This window comes from Pelophylax lessonae (assembly GCF_965119305.1).
Source record: "Pelophylax lessonae genome assembly, chromosome: 7".
Lineage (NCBI taxonomy): Eukaryota > Metazoa > Chordata > Amphibia > Anura > Ranidae > Pelophylax > Pelophylax lessonae.
Window position 1 is genome coordinate 74,581,331 of NC_138774.1, and position 20,059 is coordinate 74,601,389.

A 20,059-nucleotide genomic window follows, 5' to 3' on the forward strand; every position below is an offset into this window, starting at 1 on the left:
TTAAAATTGCCTCTGCCCACGATAATCGCCAAAAACTATGGCGCCCAAAGAAAAAAAAAAAAACAGGATTTTCGTACTTGCTGTAAAATCCTTTTCTCTGATGTTCATTGACAGACACGGCTCCATATCTTCTTGACCGATGTGTTTATGCTGCCCTCCATAGAAGCAGGATGCTAGGCGGAAAAAGATTTGACCGCACCTATAGAGCAGTCCCAGGGTGTATACTCCCACTTCCTACTATAGGACTTCAGTTTTGTAACAAGCCGTGTCAGAAGAACATAAAACCCAACTCAATAGAAGGGTGGGTGCTGTGTCCATCAATGAACATCAGAGAAAAGGATTTTACGGGAAGACAAAAATCCACTTCTCTCTTTTATTCATTGACAGACACAGCTACATATCTTCTTGACCGATGGGACTTCCCAAAGCAGTGTGGGAATAAGACAGCAAGAAAAAAAAAAAAAAAAAAAAAAAACTTCCCAAAGTCTAAAAATAGCCAACCAGGAAAATCTGGAGCTTATCTGACAAAAATAAATACACCCTTAAAGAGGACTAAACCTCTCCAACAGTGGCCTGCAAAACCTTGTGGCAAAAAGAAGCATCCTTAGATGCCAACAAATTCACCTTATAAAATTGTATGAAAGTGTGCACAGACGACCATGTGGCCGCCTTGCATACCTGCATCACTGATGCCCGATGACGGAAGGCCCAGGAGGCACCAAGCGCCATCGTAGAATGCGTCTTAAGGGTCAGGATCCTCCTTTCCCTGTTAATGGAATAGGCCTGCAGCACCATCTGTCTGATCCATCTGGAAATGGTCGTAGCAGACGAGGCCATCCCCTAACGAATCAGATTTCCGGAATGACTCAGTTGCCGCCAGGTACACCCTGATTGCCTTACAGTCTTTGGATGTGGTTCGGGCGATCTCTTTAGGATAAAAAAAAAATTACATAAAAAAGCAAAAATAATGCAGCGCTATCATATATGGTGCAACCCATGCAGTGTATTACAGTAAGATACAATAGATAGTGTAATTAAATGAATAAAAAGTCCATTAGACTAATTAAATGTGAATCCAGCAATTATGCACAAGTCCCAGAACAGGTGATGACAGAACGAGAGGCTTGAATCCCAAGGTAAGAGCAGGAACACACCCGTGATAAACGTATCAAAGTGGCTGCTTACCAGAAGCTTAGGCCTCAAATTTAATGGAACGGCCACACACGCTTAGATGTAGATCCAAATGCAATGCATCCTTCAGGAACCAGGGAGAGAGAGAGAGATATAATCTACTGCAACCTCTTAGACTAAGAACTCCAGGAGTGTAAACGTGTATATGGAGGGAAATAAAGGGCACATAGCGTAATCCCGCATAGAACACAAAAAGTTTATTAAAACTGCACTTACAATAAGCCGACTTGAATAAGGCACATCAAAGGAAAAGAAACCACGGCATCCCGCGTGTGTAGAAAAGCCGGCGTCTAGGGGGCGTAACAGCTGTGCATCCGGTACCGCCCAACCGGTTTAGTCATACTTGACGTTGTCCGGGGCGTTGTTATCCTAAAGCAGTGGTCCTCAACACTGGTCCTCAGGGCCCACTAACAGGCCAGGTTTGCAAGATAACTGAAATCCATCCCAGGTGATATTTGCTGCTCAGTGATTGCAGTATTCTAGTCTGCAACTCCCCAAGGTAATACTTAAAATCTGGCCTGTTAGTGGGCCCTGAGGACTGGAGTTGAGGATAACTGTCCTAAAGCATCTCTTTAGGATGCTTAGGACACAGAGAAGGAATTACGTCTTCATTTAAAAAGGAAATCAGAGAAGACTTTAGGAAGGAATGACTGACCAGTACAAAACACCCCCTTGTCTCTGAAGCACCAGGTAAGGTGAACGACAGGACAAAAACGCAGCCAGCTCTGACACCCTGTGCACAGACGTAATAGCCACCAAGGAAACTACCTTCTGTGTCACAGTGAGCAGAGGAATCTCTAAAATAATTTCAAAGGGCAGTTTCTGCAGAACCGACACCACCAAATCGAGGTCTTACAGAGGCAACGGAGACCTCACAGGGGGAGCCAGGTGGCGGACCCCCTGAACAAATGTTTGGACCAAGTCATTTGTGGCCAACGGGCATGGGGGGGGGGGGGGGGGGGGGGAAATCACCAGGGCTGATATCTGGCTTTTGATGACCAAGGCCAAACGTTGATCTACACCTCTTGGAGAAACTCTAAGACACGAGACACCAAGAAGGAATGGGGAGAACCCCCCCCCCCCAGATGGCAGAAACAAAGCGTTCTGCTCATCTTAGAATACCGGCTACTATTCCGGCCGCTAAGGCACTTTGGGTTCCCCCTTGATGACTGGCATATGCCACGGCCGTGGCATTGTCAGACTGAATCCTCACCGGGCACCCCTGCAGATGATCCGTCCAATGGATTAGGCAAAACCTGATCGCCCGAATTTCCAGGATAGTGATCGGCAGACTGGACTCCTCCAGAGTCCAAACCCCCTGAGCCAGATCCGTACCAAAGACACCTCGCCACCCAGAAAGGCTGGCATCCATTGTGATCAATGTCCAGTACAGGGGAAGAAAGGATTTCCCCTGTTGAAGTTCTGGAGAGCAGAGCCACCGGTTTAGGGATCCCCTCATACTCCGGCTCCACAGGATTAAATTGTCTAGAGCCTGTGGCTTCTTGTTCTATTTGACAAGGATCTCCTTCTGTAGGGACCTGGTAAGGAACTGAGCAAATGGAACCGCCTCAAAAGGCGGAGACCATCAGGCCCAGCACTTGCATCCAAGTCCTGAGGGATGATCACCGATTGGACAGCAGGAGCTGCGTCACATCCTGAATGAATCTTCTTGAGTTTCACCTTAGGAAGAAACACCTGAGCTAGGGTCGTGTCCAGGGTCAGACCCAGATAGTCCAGTTTTGTGGACGAAACCAGAACAGATTTTTGAAAATTCAGTTTCCATCTGAACTCTTGCAAAATTTGCGCTGAAATGTCCAGATTGTATTTTAGGGCATTCTGAGGAGACTCTGCTCGCAGAAGTAGATAGTCCAGGTACCCTAGCACCGCAATCCCCTTTTGGCCAACACTTTTGTAAACACCCGAGGAGCCGAAGTGAGATCAAAGGGTAATGCCACAAATTGATAGTGCTCCTCGCCCACGGCAAAGCAAAGGAAACGCTGATGCCTGACATATACTGGGACATGAAGGTGCGAGTCCTTGATATTGATAGAGGCCAAGAAATCCCCCTGATGAAGGGATGCCACCACCGTCCGAATGGATTCCATTTGAAATTTCTGAACCCACACAGAGCGGTTCAAAGCCTTGAGATCCAGAATGGGACGGACCTTGCCTACCTTCCTGGGAACAGTAAACAGGTTTGAATAAAACCCCTGAAAGCGTTCCGATTGCGGAACCGGTACAACGACCCCCTGGGAGAGCAGATCCTGTACTGCCACAAGACGACCTTGTAGACGATTCTGGCGACAAACGCAGATTAGAAGGAAAGAACCTTGTCGGAGGCAAGGATTGCAACTTGATCTTGTACCCGGACCAAATCAATTTGTGGACCCATTTGTCTTGAATCCAGGAGGTCCACTGATCTGGAAAGAAGTGAAGACGTCCCCCGACCCAGTACGGGTGAGGGCACCCCTTCAGGCAGAAGCAAGCTTGCCTGTGGTCCCGGAGGTGCATATGAAACTGGAAGTGACATCACTTCTGGTTTCATTGTTTACATGCAAGATCAAAGCATGGATTTGCCTCGGTCTCACGGCAATCTCTCTCCCCCTGCCAGCGGATGTGTTCCTGGGTGTCGGTAAGCATGGGACAGCCCAGGAACCTCGGAAGGAGGGGGGTCACTGCACGGCTGGCTGTGTGAAAGTGATGGTAGCTATGGAGCTGCAGCACCAGTTTCACTTTGAAGCCAGTCACCAGCTGTACAAAACCCACACAAGCTGATGGCTGCTGCACATTATGAGAAAAAATAAAAAATAAAATGTCCAGCATTTACCACCGAAACTAACCTTGCAGTTCCATAAGGTAGAAATCTGGCATGCTCCCTTCACCCACTGTGTTATTTTGCCTATAAAATTACTGGGAAAAAGGGAAATTAGAGGATAGCAACCTGGTTTGGGGCTTCCAGGGGGGTTCTTAAAAAGCATTTTTTTTTTTTTTTTATTTAAAAATGATGGGATTAGTCAATTATGGTTTACTTTAAAGTACATTTTTTGTATATTTTTTACTCAAAAAATCTTAGATCAATGCACCTGAACTCAATGTCATTTTTTACATGGGAGTGGACATGAGTGGATAATAGGGATGTAACGATATCAAAATCTCACGGTACGATACAATTTCGATATTGACCTCACGGTACGATATTTATTGCGATATTGTGGAAAAGCTCACGGTATTGTTAAATAGCTCACGATAGTGTTTGTAATAGCGAAAAAATACCGACATTTATTCTGCTTTTGCCAGTCAACAGGCAATTTATTGTTGTATTTATGGATCCATGACAACATAAAACAGTAAAACACTGATCACATATAGTGCTTGCTTAAAGTGCAAGTTGTAGTCAGGAACATCAATATATTCTGTAACATTTGGTTGCATAACTGATTCTTCTGTGCAATGTTCAAAGTGAGGTCACACAACATAACCAAAGTTTGCATGCTAAATTCTAAATCTATTAAAGTTAATAAAAGCTGAATGTAAAAAACATTTTCTAGGCTAATGGGAAAGGGATTATGAAACAAACAGCATGGGTGGCTGGGCACTGCCACTGTGGATAAGTACCAAAGGAAAATAAATGTTTAAAAAATGTTTGGTTGGTGGAGAATGGGGGAGTAGCAATTTTTATAGTATTTTTAAGATCATACCTTGGCACATCTGTAGTACGATGTATACAACCAACCTACTACATCAAACCTGACATTTACAAAGATCAATATGCTGTTTAACTTTCCAGCAAGTTACAATTTCAGCCAATTTACTTCTGTTTGTTAATTAAGAGCCAGGCATTCCCTTGATCAATACCAGACCCTTTTCCTAGATGCTGTTCTGATATTATTGAGCTCTTCCTGCTCAGCCTGGCATCCCTTTTAAAAGGTGAATGCCCCAGAAGGGACTGGTGATCATGTGTGATCCCGTGACTACAGGCCATTAGTCTTGTTGCTGTGCTGAGCGCGCTCACAGTTCTTGGTCGTCTGCTGCCCAGCAATGCATATGTGTGCGTCAGTTTTTTTTTTCATTTAATTTCGAATCTTTCTTTTACACATAAACTGACTCACCGGCGGTCCGGTGTCACTGTCTTCCTCTTGCCGACTTGCCGTAGTGCTGTCAGCCTGTCACGCTGTGGTCACGGTGCCTGCCTGGAAGGAAGCTCCTCCGCCGAGTCCGACTCCGCCGCTCTCGTGTGCTGGCTCCGCCTCCGCTCCACAAGCCCGCCCACCCACACTGCTCCAAACCAACTGGCAGCCGCTCGCCTCGGCTCGGCCAGTAGCAGTGCAGCATAGAGGCGAGTGACCGCAGACAGCAGGAGCCGACAAGACACAGACGGCGGCCAGACACCGTGCACCCACCACGACGATATCAGGCCATGTGAACAACCGCGATAGCGGTAATATCGTTACATCCCTAGTGGATAAGCTTAAAATTGTTAGCAAGTATCCAAAGATGCACTGAAACATTACCTATGCTATAGGGAATAAAAGGATGAAATGCCGAGTGGGTCAATATCTTTTCTACCTGTGGCACCCAATAGTGCAAGCTGCTACTCATTGCCTAAAATAGAATTTTGTGATTTGCCTTAAGTGCAACACCTTAAAGTGCTTACCAGAATTTTGGCCTCTTTCTCCTTCCTCCTCTGGCGCTCGGTCTTTCGGTCTCTCTGAGGAAGGGATACAGTTTGCTGTTCCTCGCTCTCTTTCTCTTCAATTTCATCATCAGACTCCTCCACCAGACCCTCACAAAGTTCTTGCAGGCGGCTCTCCTGGAAGTACACAAACCATGCATTTAGCTTTGCACCATTGTTTTGACACTCGGCATAAGGCTAAGGTGCTGCACAGAAACCAGTTTGTGGTAGGACTTTGTTTCAATCTGTAACGCCAGTCAGACAATTCACAACAAGCTGCATATTGACAGCCTTAGTCAGAAAGACAAAACATTTTCAGACCATTACACTGCACGGCTGGCACAAGTGCAGAATTAGACAGACCATGGCAGATCTGTCTGCTTCGGAGGTCTGTATTTATTGTTAACCTTGCCTGGTGAAGGCAAGGGATGTAAGGGTTCTGTTTTGATTTTGCAAAACTAATCTATAGCGTAAATCTGAATATATTTATACTTTATTGTTCTAACTCTGCTTGGTAAAGTTTACTTTAAACTGCAAAAAAAGCCTGCTTATGGTTGGACCAGTTGGAAAAGCTTCCACTGTATTTGCACTCTTTACGCAAAGATCAGCGCTTAAGCCATGATCGACACTGGCACAGCTGTTGTGTCTCCATTTCTTGAATAGGCTCGACTATGCACTAAATACAGCCTGTCATGAGGGTTGTGTTTGCCTCATGTGTAACACAACAATCCTTATCACTGGCTGTGTTTAGTGCATGGCTATGCCTACACAGGAGGTGGTAACATGGCATCAGCTTCAGGGTAAATATACTTGCAGCACTGGTGTCAGTACCAACATGTCAAACCGTAAGCAGAATTCCTATTTAATACGAGGGAAAAACAAAAACACTGTTCACCAGGTAAGTCAAAATATATTATAATCATATGGCCTAGACTTTAGATTATAAAGTGCCTGTTTCAGTTCCAACATGAAAGCCAGGGATGACACCTGCAGGACTAAACTGCATTCATTTTGCACACTCTAGAAACATACAAACTCAACTTACTTCGTTGAAAAAGCGTTTATTCAGGTACATTGGGAGATCCTAAAGTATACTGGTCTTGAGGATAATATGAGAAAGTAGCTTGATCCAATCTACTCTAACCCGGTTGAGACTATGCTCTAATTCAATTACTTACCTCTGAAACAAAAACACGACAGAGGTGCTCAGGGCCCTTCCTATATTTTGTTTTAACATTTCAGTGAAACAACATTAAGGGTATACATTCTTCCAAACACCACTATAAAGTCTACGTTAAGCTGCTCTTGCTAACAAATCTGGACAGCCCTATCCCATCTCTCAGACAAGTTAGATACATACTTTGTTCTCTCCAAGGGCAAAAATGTATGTTTCAAACTCCAAAGCTTCAAACACCAATTTTGCCAGTCCCAGAACAAAGATTAAAGTAAACTTGATCTTTAAATGGGCCACTAGTAATTTAACAACTGAGGGTGCAGATTACACCATCTCTCAGGCATCTTGAAGATGGATGCGTAGATATGAGATATTCAGACAATAACTTAAACGATGGAGTGATAGTTCACACTTGGGTTTGGGAGAAACAGCATCCTGTTTAAAGCCATCTCTATTGCTATACGTTTCTACTTCAATCATTAAAAAGCTAATTCTTAAAATTCCTTTGCACATCTCCCATTCACTCCAGCCAGTGGACTTGGCATCCCTGATCCTATCAAGTACCATCAGGCAATACAATTATCCAGAGTACTGGATGCACATGCAGTCCCGCCTGCTGCTTTACCATGACAACAAAAGAATATCCTCACTTTGGTCAAACATTACCCACTATAGTTAAAACCTAGAGCGTTATTGCAATAAATTGGTAACCAGCCACCTTTAAAGACTCCTGTTCTAGGTAGCCCAGCCTTTCCACCAAATGTACAGGATGCCCAATTTAGACCTCTTCTGCTCAATACATAGTTACATAAAGTTACATAGTTTGTGAGGTTGGAAAAAAAGACAGTCCATCCAGTTCAACCTATGATGTGTGTTCCCTGTGCTCCCTGCTGATGCGACTGCTTGTAGAAGCAAATTCCACATCCTTACCGCTCCGACAGTGAAGAACCCCTTACGTATTTTAAGGTTAAACTGTTTGAAAGACTTCCTGGGACAGGGGGCTGGCTCTCAATCTCCGACATCAGAAATCTGACAGATACCCCATTAGAGCTCTGGCAAGCTATGCAGAGAAGACCTTTTCTTGCCCACTTCTGAACCCAGGGATGTGTCCACTGGCTTTCAAATCACATTGCCTAAATAATGGCAGGTCTCTGCTGAACCTGTAGAGATTGGATCTATCTATGGCCAGGCTAACTATCAAAGTTTATTCATCCATAGTTGCTAGCAGTAATCACTCTGGTTTACCTGCAGGGATGGCTCCCTGACCCCCTCCACCGACAGGAGAACACCGCTTAAGGGAAGGGATTCCCCCAGCAACACTGGCTGCATTGATAGCAGAATCAAGCAATTTTCTTACCTGCATAATCTATGAACTGCTGAAATCCAAATCCATTACAATATACCCTGTCCCTCACTTAAAACATTACTATTAAGGCCAAACAAAGATTTTACCCCCTACACCCCCCCCCCCCCCCAAACCCCAATTTATTTTGAAATGGAAAAGATGTGGCCCACCCAGGAAGAGCAATCATATTCTGTTCTTCACACACAATCTCTCCAGCAGAGTCTAGGAAACCTGATTTAAAATTCTGACCAGCTGGTAGGGAGCGCAAACTGTACTAAAAAAATCTGCCCCTGCTTCTTTTCCTCTAGAGTGGTTGCATCCCCAGCATCAGGGACTCCATTACAAAATAGGACACTATTACCTGCCCAGGTGACATGGGGTATATTTCAGAACTATCACATGGCTAGAAATGACAAACCTCTGTTGGGACCTCAGCTCCAGCAGGGAGCTTTAGTTGTCTCTCCACTTTCTCCTCCTGCTTTAGCCTCTTCACTTCTACCTCATGAGCCTCGAGAAGCAGCACCTTGAAAAACACATTACAAATAAATCAAATCTCCATGGATGACAATGCTAAAAGGCTTTACAATAACTACAGTTTTAATGTTCTAATTTGATTTATAAGTACTTTTGCATTTGGAAAATGGTACAACCTCTCCTCTACCAAGGGGCATGGTCAAAAGCCTATAGTAGACCACCGCCATCCTCACATTTATTGCAAGTTGTACTTACCAGAATTCAAATACCAACATTCTAGTAGATTTCATGTGTTACGTACACAGACATACAGCAGAAGTCTGAAGCATTGGTCAGTTACACAGCAGCACATGCTGTGATATTTTTACTTCACCTCACTGACAAGATGCTGACAAAACATAACTAAAATCTTACCTGGTGTGACTCAAATGTTGGGTTGTAGGAAGCTCCAGGAGCAGCAACTTCAACCGCAGGCAGCTGAGATGGTTTCTTGTTTAGTCTCTCTGGACGCTGCAAAAAAAGAGATCCAGAAAAGGTCAGGCATGGACGGAGGAAAAGTAAAAGTATCATGAGAAAGGCAGTGTTCTGACTTGCTTACCATTGGATTTACATCATTCCGTCAGGAAAAACAAACAGGTGAGGACTCAGACTAACTATCTTGTTTTTTGGCAAATTACTGAGGTGACCTGCTGCAAGGACGACACATTAGGGAATATTTGTCCTCCTATATTATTGGTAAATTACATGTCGATGACCATGAAACAAAGAGATGTAGTGGATGGGAAATTCAGAACTTATTGGTTTCCAACCTACTACTGGACAAAGTGTTTACCTGGGGACAGCAAATCATTTGCAGACCACAGCACCACACTAGGGGTAGCGGAAGGTTAGGAGGAACTACTTCACCAGTGTGAGCTATGCTCTTTCACCATACCAAGGCCTCAATTTTTGCTTTGGACCTGGCCTTCATGTCATTCATTCCATTGGTTTGTTGTGCCATTCCTAATATGTCAACACAGTAACATCAATAAAATTCTATAGATTACATCTCCAAGCTTCAGTAAAGGATTGCTGTAAAACTATTCCAGCAGAGGGAAACACAGGCAAGTCAGCTAGACTAGTGGTAGGGGCATATATCTTTGGCTGCCTATCTGGGGAGGGGATCAAAACCGAACACTTTCACCAAAGTACTTATGCAGACCAAAACCTTGGTGCCAGCGCCTCCCAGTCCTTTAAGGGGTTTCAGATGCCGGGAGGTGGGGCGCGGTTTATGATCAGGTGACCACCGTGATTGACTCACGGCAGTTACATAGTTTGTGAGGTTGAAAAAAAAGACATCAGTCCATCCAGTTCAACCTATGATGTGTGTGTTTGCTGTTAACTGTACATTGTATACCCCTGTATGTTGTGGTCTTTAAGGTGTCCATCTAATAGTTTTTTGAAACCATCGATGCTCCCTGCTGATACGACTGCTTGTGTGGAATCAAATTCCACATCCTTACTGCTCTGACAGTGAAGAACCCCTTACGTTTTTTAAGGTTAAACCGTTTTTCCTCTAGTTTTAGTGAGTGGCCACGTGTCTTATTGTATTCCCTTTCTCTGAAAAGTTTGTCCTCATGCTAGGGTCGCCAGTACAGTATTTGTACATTGATATCATATCCCCCCTCAATCATCTCTTCTCCAGAGAATAAGTTCAGTGCTTGTAGTCTTTCCTCATAGCTGATGTCCTCCTTTCCCCTAATTATTTTTTTTGCCCTTCTCTGGACTCTCTCCAGTTCCAGCACATCCTTCCTGAGGACCGGTGCCCAGAACTGGACAGCATACTCCATATGATAGGAAGTCATATGATAGGAAAGCCCCTGATTGCAAATAGCAATTGGGAGCTTTCCGTTAGCCGCCGGTACGTGCAGAGAACGCGCTCTCCGCACAGCTGTTTGCGCAATCTGGTGGGCAAATATGCAACCTTTCTGTGCCAAGGCCCACCCCACCAAGAGGTTAATTTGAAATTGAACATTTCCTATCTAGTAGAATAAATCTAGGAAAGTTAATTGAGGCTAAACAAGTTACCTATAACTCTCCCTGAAAAAATTGCAGAGCACTTTGACATGTGATTTTATCTAGGTACTTGTGTATATCTGTGTAAAATTGAAAAGTAGCGCTATATAAAAAGTCCAGGTATAGGTAGGGTCCAGCTGATTGGTCTCCTTGAAGTACCATCACCAGAGAGAGAGAGCAACCCCAATCACACTGCCGCTTACCGTCCCACTAATAAAAGAAGGCTCAAAGGTTCCACCAAACTGCTCCTCCAGAAATCCTCAGCGATTCCAGGATCAAGCCAATTAGGTGCGACTCCATACAGATGGTACAAGGCAGATTGATCACTCAGGTAATAAGAGCAAAAAGAGCTTATCTGCCAGAAATGTTTGACCGCCAACAAGATGACTTGTGTATATCTGCATTGTGAGATGAAAGGCACTGTGCCTTTAACTGCAATCCTTAAGATTTGGTGATGCCACAAATGTGCTACTCTCAATTGTCCTTCATGAAGATGAAGCGGCTACTTTCATTCTGTGTACTTGTGCTTACTCTGGTCTCTCCTGTTACTCACTGATTATTACTCTTCCATCTGATCACCAAGAGGAAGCAAAAGCATGTTCTTACACCAAGATGGCTGCCACCACACTGGTAGAGTGCCTTTTCTTTTTAGCAGAATTTACCTTAACACGGCTCTTCTTGGTCTGTTCTAGATACCATTGGTCTTTTCCTTCCAGAGCAGAGTCCAAGGGATCTGCAAAGGAACAAAAGCGTTATGATCTAGTAGGTTGGAAAGTGTTCTCAGAACTAAAGCACTACAGTACTTTTACTTACTGCTGTCTCCCCAGAGATCATAGAATCCCCGGGATGGGTTGTTGTTGGCCTCTGGTTTTTGCGTACTTTTGGGCTGGTTTAGCTGTGCTCTCAGAAGTTTCTCTGATCTAGGAAGAATCCCCTTCTTCTCTTGTTTCTCTACTCGCTCCCGTTTCCTCTTAAGCTTCTTCCCATTGGGTATTTGGTGGGATGAAACGCTAAGGAAAAAGATATATTGTGACGAACAAATGAAGTGTAATTAAAATACTTTTTTTCTCTTGGAAATTGGCGGTATATCAGGGAGCAAGCCTAGGCAGTAATTAAACTATAGTAAATAAACTGGAAAAGCAGGAAAAAAAATAAATAAATGAAACCATATGTAATTAAACTCCCGCTAGTTCACTAGAAATTTAGGGAGTAGCTGTATATTGAGGAGGTCCTTCCCCGTGTTCTGGTGAGAGCACTGGCGGCGACCCACTCCCGCTGTGATTGAACACAACAGGAGCCAATCTGCAGGTCTCGAGGACTATGTCCACCGGCATTTGGCGATCCTTCAGGACACAGGCAGAAGTGCAGTCTGCCCATGTAAACAAGGCAAATTGCTGTTCTGTGACAAGGGAAGGCTGTGATCCTGTGTTCCTACTTCCTACACAGCAGGAACACATATCTCTGCCCTCCCACAGTTCGCAAGCACTCCCTAGGAACACATGTAACCCTTTGATCGCCCCTGATGTTAATTCCTTCCCTGCCAGTGTCCCTAGTACAGTGACAGAACATATTTTTTAGCACTGAGTACTAAAATAATGTCACTGGTCCACAAAAAGTGTCACTTGGTGTCCGATTTGTCCGCTCTAACGTTGCGGATCACAGCCATTACTAGTAAAAAAAAAAAAAAAAAAAAAACCACCACGTATACCACCAAAAGAAAGCACTATTTGTGCTAAAATGAGGACATCCATTTTATTTGGGTACAACATTGCACGACCGCGCAATAGTCAGTTAAAGAAACGCAGTGTCGTATCGCAAAAATAGCCTGATCATAAAGGGGGAAGCTGAACTGGTTAAAGTGATATTAAAAATACATTTTCTCCCTTAAACATACCTGCTCTGTGTAATGGTTTTGCACAGAGCAGTGCCAATCCTATTATTGGGTCCCTGCTGGTGCTCCTGGCTCCTCCCCTCTTCTGAGTGCCCCCATAGCAAGTTTGCTTGCTCCTGAGCCCCGCTGTAAGAGTCCACAGACACACAGTATGTATGGTTCAGCCCTGAGCCCTCATCATTGGCTTTAACCGACAGCAGTGAGTCAATAGCTCCCGCTGTAGTCTCTGAACCAATGAAGAGGTATAGAGCCACTGAATCAAGATGGGGCTCAGGCAAGTATTAAGAGGGCTGGGGGGTGAACTTAAAGTTTTTTTTTGTTACCTTCATGCATAGAACGCATGAAGGTAAAAAACCTGCAGCATTTGGAACCACTTTAAACACGGTTACAGAGAAGTATTAACAAATCCAGCAAATTAAGGAAAAGATGAGTTAAGAAGTGGACAACCACAGCAAACACTTCCAAAACAGAACACAGACTTTTTGTTTGCTATGGACAACAGTTACATCTTTCAACAAGTAATATAACCCTTTGCAACATCAGTTTAAGCTTTTTATTACTCAGCCCCCACAACATTTCTCCTTGCAGGTGGGAAGTTAACTATCCCAAAACACAACACAGCAAGTACTTACTCTTTGGGTGCAGGTACTTTAGAATCGGACTGTAAAATTAGGTCTATTCTCAGGGGCTTTACACGTTTGTTGACCTTAGAATCTATAATAAAATGGGAAATATTAATTGATATTCATTCAATAAATAACACGGTATAATAATACATCATCAGTAGGCAGAGGCTTTGGGGTTTGTTTGTTTTTTTAAATATAAAAAAGGTTCTATAACCAACTCCCATCTAAATGAAAAATGGTTTTAAAGGGAACTTCAGTCAAAAATGAAATTTTTCCTACTAATAGTATGTTCAATATCTTTGATATTACTCATTTACTGGCTAGCTGCTTGTGTAGCTTAGAAAAAGTTATCCAAGTTAGACAAACAGCTTTTTCCCGTTCTTCACCGACAACACTATCTCCCTATCTGAATTTGCCAAGCTGTCACTTCATGAAAAGGTTTTTCGGGGGGGGGGGGGGGGACGTGAATTGATGCCACTGCTGGAGCAAGATGGCCGATGGAATGGAACAATGCCTCAGACTACACATCTGGTCAGAGAGGTCTAACTGGCCCAGAACTCCTAAAAAGCAATGCAATGGAGGCCAAAGAAAAAAAAGCAGAGGCAAATGCTGGGGGGCTTCAGGAGCTGCCCCTGTAAGCTACAGAGCAAAACCCTGGCATGGGCATTATCCGCCCACAACAGGGAATCCCTCTAATCTAAAGCTCCAGATGCACAAACATGAATATGGGACCAGAGGGGGACCACTGACCCAACAGGCTCAACAAAGAAAAAATAATATTGTCTAGATGTTCTTCTGGTGAAAGAGGTGGGCTTACCTTTTTCTTCATTACCAGTGTCCACAAAGAACAAGCACTCATCCTCCTTCTCTGCTAGCAGACCACTGTTAAAAGAAAAGACAGTCCACTTTATACAATTTCAGCTTTGACAATGTGTAACCAGCCCATAACATGACTGTGTGTAGTCTATGAACACCCATCGGACGGTGCGCTCAGATATCTGACCATCGGGCAGATCCGGAAAGGATTTACGATCTAGGAGCACACCATCACTCTCAGAGCTCATTCACATAAGGGGCTCGGGGGGGGGGGGCAGTAACACCCCGCAGTTGTGCACTGCTTTAGTGGCAGAGGGTGAGGGTGTAAACATGCCATGGTGTGCTGCTTCATGGCAGCAATTCCCCTGTTGCTTAGAGTGGGCGTAGCACCTGCAAATCCCAATCTATTTAAGTAAAAGGGGGTGCTCTGCAAGTGCGGGGTTCAAGCAGTTACAGCAGGCAGGGTGTGGAGCTGGGAAACATTGCCTCCTCACTACCTGTCAAGTGCTCTCTCTGAATGCAGATCTCTCTTCAGAGACCAAAGCAAGAGTGAATCAGCCCTAAAACAGGAAATGCAAGCACTACAGATCACCTCCCATCCATTCCGTTTTCTTTTTTTAAATAATCAGAGATAACACTTTCAATGGTATATTTAACAGATCAATCAATCAAAAAGAATGGAGGCAGTGGAACCTGTTAGCCATCATTGTGTGCACACCATATACACTTCCAGTCCCAGATATATGCACAATAAGGTGAAACCTCCTCTCAGACGGCAGTTACTGGAAACGATATCCGTATTGGGCCAGTCACAATAAATAAGTGGCAAGCTGTACAAAGGGAATGCAGGGAGCTACAGATATTCTGGGATGGGGAAAGGTCTGGCTTTAGGCCTCATGCACACGGGATGTTTTTACAGCGGCTGTTTTTGGCTTCAGACATTTTTTTCTGCAGCCAATAAACTCCCCAGTATGTTATCCTATGTGTCCATGCATACATAGGCTGTTATCAGCATTTTCTGGCTGGAAAAACCCAGAACTAGTGGATTTTGAGAGGAGTTTTTCAGCTGTAAAAAAGGCTCTAACTCAGGGATTCCCAAACTACGGCCCTGCAGGTGTTGCAGAACTACACATCCCATGAGGCATTGTAAAACTCTGACATTCACAGACATGATGGGAATTGTAGTTCCTTAACAACTGGAGGGCCGTAGTTTGGGAATCCCTGCTCTAACTGATAAAAGCTGAAAAACACTGAAAAACATGGCTTTTCAGTGTTTATCTGGGTTTTGGCGCCATGAGCTTTTGTGGGAGTATAGCTTTACAAAAAAAAAAAAAAAAGCTAAAACGCTACTGCAAAAACGCTGAATAACTCCTACAGCTTTCTACTGCCATTTTGATAACGTCCAGTGTGCATGAGGCCTTAAACATAGAAACCTAGAATGTGTCGGCAGATAAGAACCATTTGGCCCATCTAGTCTGCCCAATATGAGTATGTATGTATACTTAAAGTAGGAGTAGAGATGAGCTCGGTCATGTTTGGATACTATACAATACCATCTCTGCGCTGATGTCACCCAAATAGATTTCTCTACTCATCGCAGTTGTTCCATCCCATCTCACATTACTAACTGGCAAATCAACATGGATATTTCACCACTTCCTTAAACTTAATCCTTCTAAAACCGAGCTTGTAATCCTAAAACCGAGCTTGTAATATGCAATATTCCCCATATTCCCTCCTTGCTGAATTTCCCATAAATATCCTCCTACTCTTTAGCCCTCCCCCCATGCTGATCTTGACTTCTCCAGAGCCTCTCCCATCCTCTGGAACTCTAAACCTCAATCTGTCCGGCTATCTCCTACTCTGAGTGCCTTTAGGTGATCCCTGTCTCTTCAGGGTAACCACCCACCTACTCCTAACAGCTGAACATTTAATGCTTCCATCAGCTCATCCCTCACAGTGATTACATTCTGTACCACTTGCTCCACCCTATTAGATTGTATGCTTTTGAGCAAGGTCCACTTAATCCTCTTGTATTTTATTGTATTGGACCTGTACTGTCTCGTTAGAATTATAAAGCACTACATAAACTGTTGGTGCAAAATAAATCCTGTATATTATTATTGCGCACCCAAATGAGCTATCCTATCAAGAAGCTATATCACTGCACACAGCCAGCCATAGGCGGCCGAGGCATTCACTGCCCAGAATGTATACACACTCCTTGTATATGTGTGTCTGTGGGGCAGGGGAAAGGACTTGGCTGCCAATAATTGCCTGTGCGCGGGGACAGCTTCCTGGTGGGATAGTTCAGGTGGGGGTACACTAGTATCCAAAAACGCGTGCAGCTCTACTCTACAGCATAACAGGATCAGAAGTGAAGGTTTACACCAATAGTGGTCAAATTTCAGGAACTGGGGGGCCTCAAGTGCGGCCCTTGACATCACCAAAGGGCCACACATAAAATTCAGTGAATATTGGCCTGGCGCGCGGATGCGGCACCAACAGAGGGACGGGCGCCGCGGACGCGGCACCAACAGAGGGACGGGCGCCGCGGACGCGGCACCAACAGAGGGACGGGCGCCGCGGACGCGGCACCAACAGAGGGACGGGCGACACGGACGCGGCACCAACAGAGGGACGGGCGACGCGGACGCGGCACCAACAGAGGGACGGGCGACGCGGACGCGGCACCAACAGAGGGACGGGCGCCGCGGACGCGGCACCAACAGAGGGACGGGCGCCGCGGACGCGGCACCAACAGAGGGACGGGCGCCGCGGACGCGGCACCAACAGAGGGACGGGCGCCGTGGATGCTCTATAGAGCATTTTGGAGAAGGAGGACATGCTTCAAATAGTCATAGACTATTATAACAGGGCAATAGAGAAACACAGATCAGTGTCTGCGGGAGTCCCTTGGGGCTGCACAAAGTACCAAAGGCCCGCAAGTTGGGCACCAGGGGGGTTACACCCTCTGTCAGTTGTTTAATGCCGTCTGTGCCCCCTGTTGGGGAGATCCTCCCTCTATTTGTCCTGGTGACCATTATCACCATGACCAGAAAGCGAGGGTAATAGATGGGAAAAGTCCCAACAGGGACACCTGTGTAAAGCCACACATACTACAACCGGATTGTACAACCTCATTTACCATGTTATGTAATGGGGGGACTCACCTATAACCTATACAACCCAATCCAGTTCCATCTAATCACACAGGCCTTTAGCTTCCATAAATGCAGAACAATTAACAGATTGTACACTCAGGTTATATAATGCATGGCCACTTTAAGAAGGGATTTCCCCAACACTTTGTGAGATTTCCTCTAACTTCCTGCTGGATCTCTGGGACAGGAAGTTAGGGGAAATCTCTCCAATGAAAAACAAACACCAAAAATATCCTGACAGGGGATTAACTCTTCTCCACTTCACCCAAGACTAAGAGCAGAGTATAGACTTGTCTGTAGAAGGTCCACTGAACTCCCGCACCCCTCCAGGCTCTCACCCCGCAGTCCTCTCTTGCAGCCGCACGTCCTCCAAGAAGTCCTCCACATCCCGGACATCGCTGTGCCGCTTCCAGTTCTTCTTCTTATTCCGGTTCAGCCGCTTCCTCTTCTCCGTTCCCTTCCGCCCGCATTTCGACAGCACGCTGAACCCCAAGAAGTCTCCCTCCACGCGGGGACCACCGGCGGCAGCCATGTTAGACTTAAAGGACGCGATGACGTCAGCGCCGGAAGTACGTCAGCTCGGCGGCGTGTGAAGCCAGGCAGTGACCATCTTTGTAAAGGGCACAGTGTAGTAACGCTGTGAGGTGACGAGGCAGTAGAGGGCTAGGTGAGGAGAGGTGTGAGGGTTGGTATCTAATGTTGGCTATACTTCCCAGAAATGTAGTAGGTCCGTTTTTGTATTTCGAGGAACAATTCTACCTCCCAAAATACATGGATATGAGGGGAAATCTCACAGCCTAATGGGAAATCTCTCTAAGTGAGGGGAAATCTCCCAACTTGGCTAAATAAATGAGGGGAATACTCCCAACTTGTGTAGGTAAAAGCGAGAAAATCTCTCAATGTAAAGGAAAATCTATCAATGTAAGGGAAATCTCCCAACTTGGGTAGGTAAATGAGAGCAACTCTCCCAATGTGAGGGAAAATCTCCCAACTAGGTTATGTAACTGAGGAGTTCTAATGTGAGGACAAATCTCTCAAAGTGAGTAAAAATCTCCCAACTTGGGTAAGTAAATGAGGGAAAATCTCCCCAATTTGGGTAGGTAAATGGGAGGTAATCTCCCAAAGTGAGGGGAAATGTCCCAACTTGGTTATGTAACTGAGTATAAATCTCTCAAAATGAAGGAAAATCTCCCAACTTGGGTAAGTAAATGAGGGGAAATCTCCCAATGTGAGGAAAAATCTCCCAACTTGGGTAAGTAAATTAGGGGAAATCTCCCAATGTGAGGGAAAATCTCCCAACTTGGGTAAGTAAATTAGGGGAAATCTCCCAATGTGAGGAAACATCTCCCAACTTGGTTACGTAACTGAGGAAATCTCCTAATGTGAGGATAAATCTCTCAAAGTGAGTGAAAATCTCCCAACTTGGGTAAGTAAATTAGGGGAAATCTCCCAATGTGAGGAAACATCTCCCAACTTGGGTAAGTAAATTAGGGGAAATCTCCCAATGTGAGGAAAAATCTCCCAACTTGGGTAAGTAAATTAGGGGAAATCTCCTAATGTGAGGGAAAATCTCCCAACTTGGGTAAGTAAATGGGGGGAAATCTCCCAACTTGTGTGGGTAAACGTGAGAAAATCTCTCAATGTAAGGGAAAATATCTCAAACTTGGGTAAGTAAATGAGGGGAAATCTCCCAAATTGTGTAGGTAAACGCGAGGAAATCTCTCAATGTAAGGGGAAATCTCCCAAAGTGAGGGGAAATCTCCCAAAGTGAGGGGAAGTCTCCCAACTTAGGTAGGTAGATGAGAGGAAATCTCCCAATGTGAGGGGAAATCTCCCAACTTGAATAGGTAAATGTGAGGAAATCTCTCAATGTAAGGGGAAATCTCTTAACTTGGGTAAGTAAATGAGGGGAAATCTCCCAACTTGTAGAGGTAAACGTGAGGAAATCTCTCAATGTAAGGGGAAATCTCCCAAAGTGAGGGGGAGTCTCCCAACTTGTGTAGGTAAATGAGAGGAAATCTCCCAAAGTGAGGGAAAATCTCCCAACTTGGGTAGATAAATGAAGGGAAATCTCCCAATTTGGGTAGGTAAATGCGAGGTAATCTCCCAAAGTGTGGGGAAACGTCCCAACTTGGTTATGTAACTGAGTATAAATCTCCCAAAATGAAGGGAAATCTCCCAACTTGGGTAAGTAAATGAGGGGAAATCTCCCAACTTAGGTAGGTAAATGTGAGGAAACAAGGAAGGACAAAAGATAGGATTTTTAACAGTTGCCAACTGTAGTCCCAGATGGAAAAGATGAGTACTCAGAATATGGCGATCAGAGGGGCTTTTACGGATGCCCTGTGTGTAAGAGGCCTTAGGCTGGATTCACACCACGTCCATTGCATTTAGCGCACATTGACGCACAATAAATGCAACATTCTGAATTAAAATGTTTCAGTTTCAACAAGTATGTGTCAACACAACACAGAGCCTCTTATAAACAGATTTCAGTGTTTTGTATTGTGCTCAGAGTGTGAAAGAGCCCTTAATCTAAGGGGCGATCGCCCAATCGGGACACTTGTCTGGGGCTGGATTCACACCCATATGTCTTTCTCCGATGCTTCTTACATTGAAAGCAATAGAAATGTATCAAAACGTATGTCGAC

General features: G+C 44.8%; 1 protein-coding gene across 1 annotated transcript in view; it reads right to left on the reverse strand.

Annotated features, from left to right (window-relative positions):
* The window catches only part of NOP53 (NOP53 ribosome biogenesis factor), a 55,949-nt gene extending 37,983 nt beyond the window's left edge, over positions 1-17,966 (reverse strand). Inside the window, exons 1-8 of the mRNA XM_082262915.1 lie at positions 17,747-17,966; positions 14,246-14,310; positions 13,435-13,516; positions 11,725-11,921; positions 11,574-11,644; positions 9,271-9,366; positions 8,801-8,905; positions 5,846-6,001 (exon numbers count right to left, since the gene is read on the reverse strand). Coding sequence (XP_082119041.1) covers positions 5,846-6,001; positions 8,801-8,905; positions 9,271-9,366; positions 11,574-11,644; positions 11,725-11,921; positions 13,435-13,516; positions 14,246-14,310; positions 17,747-17,940 — 966 coding nt within the window. The 5' untranslated portion in view covers positions 17,941-17,966. The remainder of the gene's footprint in view (positions 1-5,845; positions 6,002-8,800; positions 8,906-9,270; positions 9,367-11,573; positions 11,645-11,724; positions 11,922-13,434; positions 13,517-14,245; positions 14,311-17,746) is intronic.
* Between the last annotated feature and the right edge of the window lie 2,093 nt (positions 17,967-20,059).